Source organism: Tauraco erythrolophus, chromosome 3 (assembly GCF_009769465.1).
Source record: "Tauraco erythrolophus isolate bTauEry1 chromosome 3, bTauEry1.pri, whole genome shotgun sequence".
Classification (NCBI taxonomy): Eukaryota; Metazoa; Chordata; class Aves; order Musophagiformes; family Musophagidae; genus Tauraco; species Tauraco erythrolophus.
The window spans coordinates 73,784,367-73,794,914 of NC_141467.1; the positions used below are offsets into that span (position 1 = coordinate 73,784,367).

The following is a 10,548-nucleotide window of genomic DNA, read 5'->3' on the forward strand; positions in this document are numbered from 1 at the left end:
CTCCTCAGGATTTATCTCTTGAAGCATTAGATATTATATTAACTTGCAATCATGATTGTGCTACAACGACTGAAAAAAAAAAAGACACTTGCAGTTACAAAACTTGGTAATTCCCTGTAGAAACAAGTATATTTCTTCAGTATCTTTCTGTGCTTGTGTCCTGGTTTTAGTTGGGACAGAGTTAGCTCTTCTTTTTAGCAGCTAGAAGAGCTCCGTGTTTTGGTTTTACGCAGAGGCTCACTCTGGAAGAATGTTGATAGCAAGCTGATGTTTGGAGTTGGAAGTGAAACTCCAAGGACTTTTCAGTGTGCCGTGCTCTGGCCAGAGTCCAGAAGCATGGTGGAATAAGGGGGAAGCATAGCCGGGACAAGGGGGCCACGATTCCCCTTGTGATTTGTGGTGGAACTTAAGATTGAGGGCCAAACTGGCCAATTAGTATTCCATATCATGCAGCGTCATGCCCAGTATAAAGGTGAGGGACAGCTGGAAGGAAGGACTTTTTGCGCTTTGGCTCTTTCGCCGCTTTTGCTCTTTTGCGCTTTTGCTCTATTGCCTTTTTTTTCCCTCTCTCTCCCAGTACTCCCACTTTTGGAGTACCATCTCTCTCTCCTCCTCTCTATTTCGGGGCCTCGCGTTCGTCCGGGATTGCAGCTTCGGGACGAGATGGGCTTCGCATACGAGGGGGTGGTGAGCACCTACACTGTGTATTAAATCATCTGTATTAAATTGTTCTTATCTCAACCCACAGGTTTCCTGTTTATCCTTTAGTTCTCTCCCTCATCCCTGGGGCTGGGGGAGGGTGAGTGAACGACTGTGTAGGGTTCAGTTGCCGGAGTGGCCAGGTTGACCTGGTTGACCTTAACACTTTCTTCTTTTGTCATCAAAACCAAGAATGGATTTAACATTTGGTTTTAAATTTCCTTAATATTTTTCTGCTTACATCAAGTCTTGTTGATCCAATTGTACCTTTAATTTGATACAGAGTTTATTAGCTAGCACAATACCCATGGGATATAAGAAGCCCTAGATTTACCATATTTTATGCAAATGTTTAACTTTTATAGTGTACACAGTTTGGAGTTATTTGCTTTGTTCCCTGGTAAGAGAGCAATTACTTTTGCTTGGCTGATAAAATAATTTATTTTGACACACCACAGTGTTAAATATCAACTGAAAGCGCAATTAAAACAAATGAAAACAGTTCATAAATGAAATGTTTGTCCATGTCCTGAGCCTGAAATTGATAAAACTATAAATTTAGAATACATAATTTTATCTAGAGTTTAAAAATAGATTAAGTCATAAGGACATGATCTCTTAGATGAATGCTGTACGCAGTGAAGTGCACTGTGATATAATCTGGAATGAAATGACCTCCACTTTTTTGTCAGACATTTGGTGAATATTTTAACAGTTTGATCTCAGTCTTTCTTACCCGTACAACTGTATGTAATAGCATTCTTCCCTTCTTCCTCCTCTTAGAGTTGTCAGTGAACATTTCAAGTATTTCTGGAGAAGAAGGTCTTTAGGTAATGTTGAAATTTCCCAAGCAACAGAATGAGAGGCAACATCTGCATAGGTTTGATATTTGAAGGAATAACAGGAGGAACGTGGAGGGTGGGGGGTAAGGAAGAGAATTAGAGGGCATTGTTACTGTCCTTCCAAACTTTGGCAAAATATATTTTTAAAATAGTCATGAAGAAGTGGTGGTAGCTTGTAGTTCAGGACTATATCTTGGACTCACCTGGAACAGGTAAGTTTTGGATTCCATGGAAAAATGTGCTGATTAGGAGAAGAAAAAGAGTAGTTTGTTTCACCTGACAGGAGACACGGGTAGAGGAGTAGAAAGGGCAAAGAAGACATGAAATAAAGGTGTTGGGACAGACTGCTAGTTCATAAGCATAACTGCATGAATCATAACCTCCTGCAGGCTTGGGAGTGAGGGCAAGGGATTAAATTACAAAGGAGGATGGATGTTAGTATGGTAAAAACTTGAAAGAGGGAAAAATTGAATTTCACATACAATTACATATTGTCTCACAAACTGCAGTTCATTCAAGTAGTATGAGAAATTGTAAGATTACACAAAATCAAACCAAGGTCACTTGAAAAGATTATTATTAAATTAGTTAGTGTCGTATATAAACAAATACAAGGGTGCAAGAATATGCCAAAGAGGAGGAAATTACCCATTTCAAGCTTCCAATGGCAAAAGGCTTAACTACCATGTGCATAGTTTATGATGCTTCAAGGACTTCTTCACATAATTATATTCATTTTTTACACGACTGCATATCTATTATTCTCATTACATTAAGACTCATGGAATTACTAGTGCCCAGTTTTTATGTAGAAAAAGGTCTAATTTTTTAAGTCCAGGGAATGATAAATTGATTATGAATTTTTTAAACAGGTAAATCTTCAAAAAATGTAGTTACAGATCTGCCTTGGGAACAGGCAATACACTTTCACTCAGACATACTCTGCTTTTGTGTTAGTTGAAAAATATTCTGTTTGTTTCAAATTTTTCACAAAATAACTGCAAAGCTGAATGGTGCCATCTAAGAAGCATTCTGAAACACTCGTAGTCTCCATGTTTGGAGCAAAGCAGGGGGGGAATCTGGCTCTCTTGTGTTGGAAACATTAGGGGAGGAGTAGGGTTAGGAGTCAGTTACTGGTAGAGATATCAAAAAAAACCCCACCAAACAGTGCAGAAATGTTACTCCAAATCTTTCCCACATGTTTACATCAGTGTATCACTTTGTATTTTAACTATTGTACTAGTAGTCTCAATAGCATGCACTGGCTGGTGTAAGGTCAGTATCAGAGGACTTTATTCTACTTAAGCAAGAATTAGTGGGTATCACCTCATGTACACCACTTCTCCTTGAATGATTATTTAGATTGGGATGTGCATTTCCTGGAGAAATAAGAACTGAGATAGCCCATCAAGGCAGGCAGATGGAGCATTTACTTTCCACTTAACATTATTACCTTAATTTTTGTGGAAGTTCAGGTAGACACTACTGAACTCATTGCATGTATGTAACACAAACAATTGCTTAATCATAAATAACTAGATCCATTTTCATAAGAAAAGTGTTTCTGAGATTCTGATACACTGCTATCATTTTAGAAGCAGGGATGGTAATTACATGATTATGATACATATGCCTTCACTCAGTACTGTTGTATCCCCGTACAAGAATGATCTCATTCTTAGTTTGCAGAATAGTTCCTTTTTCAAAAGAATGTCTATATTTAGGAAGGCAAATCACCGAAGTCAGGAAGATTATTTATAAGCTGAAAAGAAGGAGAAAAAGTATAACAGAATAAGCTTGCTAAACAATCAGAAGACAGAGAAGGTAATCGGAGAGAAGATGGACATTTCAGAGAAACTCAGTCAGCTCTTTGTACTATTGGCAAAAGTTAACCTCGATTCTGTTCTCATTTCTGTCTTTCTTATTTTTTTTAGTTACATTGATATACTTGTTGTTAGCAATGGCTTAAAGACACTGAAAAGAAGAGGAAAAGGTATTCCAGAAAAATCAGCTTCTTTGTGGGAAACTCAGAAAGATCATCAGTTTGCAGTCAAAAGAGAAAATTCAATAACTATTTTCGGTATTCAGTAATTTTTTGTAGCTTGGATTCTTACAGAATCTTGTAAATTCCACTCTTTCTAACAAATGGAGTATAAAGCATCTTTTTAAACAAAAGGATGAAGTATAATGTAGAGGTATCCAATGTATCTTGTGCAGTAGCACAGAGCAGCCTAGCAGAGATTGTATCATAGAAACATAGAATGGTTAGGGTTGGAAGGGACCTCAAAGATCATCTAGTTCCAACCCCCCTGCCATGGGCAGGGAAACTCTTCTCTACACGAGGTTGCCCAAAGCCTCATCCAACCTGGCCTTGAACAATTCCAGGGATGGGACATCTACGACTTCTCTGGGCAACCTGTTCCACTGCCTCACCACCCTCAGGGTGAAGAATTTCTTCCTTATATCAAATCTAAATCTACCCTCTTTCAATTTAAAGCTATTTCCCCTTGTCCTATCACTACATGCCCTTGCAAAAAGTCCCTCTCCAGCTCTCCTGCAGGTCCCCTTTAAGTACTGGAAGGCTGCGATAAGATCACCCCGGAGCCTTCTCTTGAACAGCCCCAACTCTCTCAGCCTGTCTTCATAGCAGAGGTGTTCCAGCCCTCAGATCATCTTTGTGGCCCTCCTCTGGACTCGTTCCAGTAGCTCCATGTCCTTCTTGTGCTGGGGACTCCAGAGCTGAACGCAGTATTCCAGATGGGGTCTCACCAGAGCAGAGTAGAGGGGCAGAATCACCTCCCTTGACCCGCTGGCCATGCTTCTTTGGATACAGCCTAGGATGCAGTTGGTTTTCTGGGCTGTCAGCACACATTGCCGGCTCATGTTGAGCTTCTCATCCATCAGCACTCCCAAGCTCTTTTCCTCAGGGCTGCTCTCAATTCATTCTCCACCCAGCCTGTTCTTGTGCTTGGGAGTGCCCCGACCCACGTGCAGGACCTTGCACTTGGCCTTATTGAACTTCATGACGTTCTCACAGGCCCACCTCTCCAGCCTGTCAAGGTCCCTCTGGATGGCATCCCTTCCCTCCAGCGTATCCACAACACCACACAACTTGGTGTCATCTGCAAACTTGCTAAGGGTGCACTCGATCCCACTGTCCATGACTCCAACAAAGATGTTAAATAGCACTGGCCCCAGTACTGACCCCTGAGGAACACCACTTGTCACTGGCCTCCACTTGGACATTGAACCGTTGACCACAACTCTTTGAGAGCGACCATCCAGCCAATTCCTTATCCATCGAGTGGTCCATCCATCAAATCCATGTCTCTCCAGTTTAGAGATAAGGATATCGTGTGGGACAGTATCAAATGCTTTGGATAAGTCCAGGTAGATGATGTCAGTAGCTCTTATCCATCAATGCTGTAACCTCATCATAGAAGGCTACCAAATTAGTCAGGCAGGATTTGTCCTTAGTGAAGCCATGTTGGCTGTCACCAATCACCTCCTAATTTTCTATGTGCCTTTCTATAGTCGCCAGGAGGATCTGCTGCATGGTCTTCTTTTGCACAGAGGTGAGACTGGCCTGTAGTTCCCTGGGTCTTCCTTTTTTCCCATTTTAAAGACGGGGCCTATATTTCCCCTTTTTCAGTCAGTGGGAACTTCACCAGACCGCCACGACTTCTGAAATATGATGGATAGTGGCTTAGCAACTTCATCTGCCAGTTTCCCCAGGACCCACGGATGCATCTCATCAAGTCCCATGGACTTGAACACCTTCAGGTTCTTTAGGTGGTCTCGAATTTGATCTTCTCCTACAGTGGGTGTTTCTTCATTCTCCCAGTCTCTGCCTTTGCTTTCTGCAACTTGGGCGGTGCCGCTGGAGCTCTTGCCAGTGAAGACCGAGGCAAAGAAGTCATTGAGAACCTCAGCCTTCTCCATATCCCGGGTAGCCTGGTCCCCGGTTTCCTTCCGGAGAGGTCCTACATTTTCCCTAGATCTGTTTTTATCTCTGACAAATCTATAGAACTTTTTCTTGTTGCCCTTGATGTCCCTGGCCAGATTTAACTCTCTCAGGGCTTTAGCTTTCCTAACCTGATCTCTGGCTGCTCAGGCAATTTCTCTGTATTCTTCCCAGGCTACCTGTCCTTGCTTCCATCCTCTGTAGGCCTTCTTTTTGTGCCCGAGTTGGTCCAGGAGCTCCATGTTCATCCATGCAGGCCTCCTGGTATTTTTGCCCAACTTTCTTTTTATTGGGATGCACTGCTCCTGAGCTTGGAGGAGATGATCCTTGAATATTAACCAGCTTGCTTTCTTGGACCCCTCTTCCTTCCATGGCTTTATGCCCTGGTACTCTACCAAGAAGATCCTTAAAGAGGCCAAAGTCTACTCTCCTGAAATCCAGAGTAGTGAGCTTGCTGCGCACCCTCCTTGCCACCCTAAGAATTTTGAATTCCACCATTTCATGGTCACTGCAGCCAAGGTTGTCCTTGAGCATCACATTCCCCACCAGCCCCTTTTTATTGGTGAGAACAAGGTCCATCAAAGCACTTCTCCTCATTGGTTCCTCTACCACTTGGAGAAGGAAGTTATCATCTATGCATTCCAGGAACCTCCTGGATTGCCTATGCCCTGCTGTGTTGTCTCTCCAACAGATATCGGGGTGGTTGAAGTCCCCCATGAGGACCAGGGCTCATGAACGTGAGGCTGCTCCTATCTGTCTGTAGAGGGCCTCATCCACTTGGTCTTCCTGGTCAGGTGGCCTGTAGTAGACCCCCACTACTATTTCCCCTGTCCCTGCCCTTCCTTTAATCCTGGCGCATAAGCTCTCAGTCAGCTCTTCATCCATCCCCAGGTTCAGCTCCATGCTCTCCAGCTGGTCTTTGACATAGAGGGCAACATCTCCTCCTCTTCTCCCCTGCCTGTTGTTCCTAAAGAGCCTGTACCCTTCTATTTTGATACTCCAGTCATAGGATTCATCCCATCATGTCTCCGCAATGCCAATAAGATCATATTCCAACAGGCACGCACACACTTCTAACTCCTGTTGCTTATTCCCCATGTTGCATGCATTAGCGTAGAGGCATTCAAGTTGGACCCCAGATGAATCTGACTTCCTGGCTGGAATGGCTGGAATTCCTCTCTGCTGCTCTTCAGGTGTTTCCAGCATATCTTGAACAAGCTTGGTATTATCCCCCTCCCCCTTCAAATCTAGTTTAAAGCCCTGTGAATGAGCCCTGCTAGCTGTTGTGCTAAGACCTTTGATTCCCTTTGAGAAAGGCAAGTCCCATCTGGTGCCAGCAAACCTGGTGCCATGTGGCCCATCTGATTGTCAAAAAAAGCTGAAATTGTGGCGATGGCACCAGCCACAGAGCCACATATTAATTGATTGGATGCATTTACTTCTTCCAGTGTCACTGCTTGTATCTGGAAGGATAAAAGAAAAGATAACCTGTGCCTCAGATCCTCTTACCAGCTTTCCCAGGGCCCTGAAATCTCTCTTGATCAACTGTGTACTCTGTGTTTCAGCTTCATAACCTCCCACATGGAAGAGTAATAACGGGTAGTAGTCCATGAGCCGTACCAGGCTAGGAAGTTTCCTAGCGACGTCTTTAACCCAGGCTCCAGGGAGGCAGCAGACTTCCCTCTGAGCAGGGTCAGCACAGCATATTGGACCTCTGTCCTCCTCAGATGGGAGTTGCCTATAACTATTACCCTTCTTTTCTTCCCTGTGGAGGTGCTCTTGATACAATGGGTAGTCCTTTCTGACCCTGGTGACACCTCCAGTGCAGATGGTCCCTCAGCCGTGTCATCCGTCAATGGGCCTTCCACCTCCAGAGCCTCATACCTGTTATGCAGGGGCACCCAGGGACCTGAGGTGGGCAAGGAGGGGTTTCACCTGCTGCCCCGAGCACAGACTTTTTTCCATTCGTGGCTCACGTTTGAGTTACTGCCCTCTGCCTTGTGGAGTGAGGAACCAGAATCCCCTTCATTTTGAGTTTCCTTTTGTGACTCTTTCTGTTTTTGCTTCAGGTCAGGGAGTGCCTGACACCACTGATCTCTCTCTCTCTCAGACTCTCTGATGCTCCTCAACCTTTCTACTTCCTCCCACAGCTCTGCAACCATGATGAGCAGATCATCTACCTGGTCGCACCTCACACAGCTGTTCTTACCACTTACCACGCAGAGGCTCAGACACTCCCTGCAGCCAGAGACCTGGACAGCCGTGTCTTTCTATGGGAGCTCTGTCTGCGCTCCCACATCCCTCCTGACAGGTGCAGAGGTCTTTGCCTTCCATCAGGTGGCCACCATGGCTGATCTTTTTCCGAAAGGGTGACGGCCGGCAACTGAACTCCCCTCTCGAGTGGGCAGCCCAACTGACTGACTGCGCCCTTCTCCTGTGCCCTTCCGTGCAAAGTGCCACGCCCTGTTTGCCCACCCTGGATGCTCGTGCTTACTGGGCGGGTCTTTTATAGGGGTGAGAGGGACCACCATTGCTCTGGCAACGCCCGGGTCACATCAGCATCTCCCACAAGAGGTGCCGGCTGCTGGGAGGGAGTCTCTTCGCTCCCTGAGCACCTCCTGACTTCTTAAGGAAAAGCCTGTGTGTGCAGAGGTCTGCCGCTCCGCAGCAGGTCGGTCCAGCTCCGGCGCAGCTCCCTTTGGCGAGTGTATGGGAAGTGAAAAGTGAAAACTCAACATTGCTTTTATAGATAGACTGTTGTGTGGTGGTTCTCTCTTCTCACAAAATGTGGGAAATCTTTGGACCACATCAGCCAGAAATGCCATTTTAACTTAACGCTTCTACAGGGTTGAAGAAGAACAGAAGTTTTTCTTGAAACTGCATTTCATATGACATTAGGAGTAAATAAATCTGGGTGCTAGGTGAAACGAGAACGTGTCTAGACATGGGTTTGAAACAGCTCCCATGTCCTGTGACAAAAAATGTGGGATGCACTGGGGAGTGTGAAAGTGAGAAAGGAAAGAAAGGGCTGCAGTACTTGTCACCTTCTCACAGACCTATCCATGAGCACAGAGATACCACATCCCACCAGAGCTTTTAAGATGTAAGTGGGATCTGAGGTTCTGATTTCTGGGTTGCTTAAAGTGGCAGTTAGGTTCTGCAGTGTGACAGATGATGCTAGGCTTCAAAAATAGATATAAAGGAAATCCTGTGAAACAGAGGAGTGGAGAGAGTAGAAGTGAAATAGATTAAAATAACACGTGACCAAGCTGCCTTAACAATGAGAGTACAACATTGGATTAACTGTTTTCAAACTGTGAGATGATGTGAATGATGCTATTAATATCAGCAAAAGAATAAAGCACGGAGTTCTCCGGGTGATTCATGTAAATTTTTAAATGGAAATCGAAGGTTTGACAAGGGGAATTTTATAATTTCATTATTGACCTGGAAGCGTTTTTGAGCATAGGGAATTCCTAGGGGTATTGTGATTTTGGCAGAGACAGCTGAACCCTCTTTAAAACTATCCACTTCTCTTCTGAATAACAAGCTTATTCTTACTGTCCTTCTGCACAAAGATTGCTTCTCAGTGTGGCATAAAAACTTCATACATTCCTACCTGATGTGCATTTTCTACATTTCAAGTCATTTCTGGATTTTGTTCCTAAAATCACTTCAGGCTGCCTAAGAACCCCGCTTGTCTTTGCAACAGTTGACACTGAAGGTTCCTCTGGAAGCTGGTTTGACAGTCTGATTTTGACGATGTGGTGCTTCAGCAAGGATGAAATGCCATGTTTAGATGGATTATTGTCAAACAGAAAGCCAAGTCTGCAGCAGATTGTTGAAATTCTCTGAATAGCAAGTGGACAGTCTTCTGGAGCATCCTTTGAGGGGTTACTCTTCCATAGTGCTAAAGGGGTTGCTCTGGACCTGGCCATGAAGGCACTAAAGCTCATAAATGATCTAGATGTACAGCTTTCAAGCCTTGCCTCAAGACTGTCCAGTACAGCCATGTAGATCCAACCAGCTAGACCTGGAATTATAGCTACATGACTCCAAGGCTCTGGTGCTAGAATTATATTCTGAATATCAGAAAACAAAGATTATTTTCCTATGGTAAATTCTTAGTTGTAACACTGATATTGCGGACGGAATACTTCAACTGATAGTAATACAGATGAGACTGAATTCTATTTTGTGAAGTTCATGTTTTATACAATGGTATTTACAAGGTTTGATTTGAAAGCTAAAGCTGCTTTTACTGGAGTGAATGTTCCTTAAAATTTTATCTGATGTAAAGTAGCACTTCTAGTATGGAGTGTCAGGCCATAGTGGTGTAATCATCTTTCAGGTATTCTGGCTTGTATTCTTGGATCTGTTACTGGTTATTGTTCACAAAATGGTGGAGGACAAGACACAATTATTTCACTGTGCCTCAGTTACCTCATTTATAAAATGAAGGCAACGATTCTGCTCTAGATTTTCTGATTGATATTGTTGTATCAGAGTGAAGTTTAAAAAAATAAATCTTGATACACCAGTTTACATCAGATAAGAATCTGACTCTGACTGACTGAAAATGCTCAAGTGATAAATGGAAGGAATAAAAATGAAGGTAATTTTCAAATTAATTCTCACCCTTTCTCAGCTAAATTCCTGTAGAAAATAATAGAAAAAAAAGTTATGATTTTCCATCCCAGCTTGGATTAATCTGATGATATTCATTTTCCTTTTTTATACAAACAGTTTGAAAAGGACTATCATTTTGAGTAATTTTCCAGTGTAAATGAAAGAAAAGAGTCATGGTTCATAGATACATATTAATTTGCTTAACAGAAAGCAATTTACTTTTTCTTAATTAAACTTAACCACTGCAGTCTTTGTTTTAAATTGATAAAGGGATTACAAAATTATCTTTTCAGGTTTGTATAGCAGTTCATGTTTGAATAAAAATGGCTTTTGCCTGAACTCAAGTTACATTAAAGAATTACAAAGAGAAATGCTCTTCAAAAATTAAAGTAATCTTTATGTTTCTTCATTAAA

The 10,548-nt window shown here is 43.1% G+C and overlaps 1 protein-coding gene across 1 annotated transcript in view; it reads right to left on the reverse strand.

Annotated features, from left to right (window-relative positions):
* Nucleotides 1-9,443, reverse strand: part of LOC147529047 (uncharacterized) — a 111,749-nt gene extending 102,306 nt beyond the window's left edge. The window contains exons 1-2 of the mRNA XM_086609323.1: nt 9,125-9,443; nt 7,235-7,429 (exon numbers count right to left, since the gene is read on the reverse strand). Of these exons, the coding sequence (XP_086465449.1) occupies nt 7,235-7,429; nt 9,125-9,443 (514 nt within the window). The remainder of the gene's footprint in view (nt 1-7,234; nt 7,430-9,124) is intronic.
* Between the last annotated feature and the right edge of the window lie 1,105 nt (nt 9,444-10,548).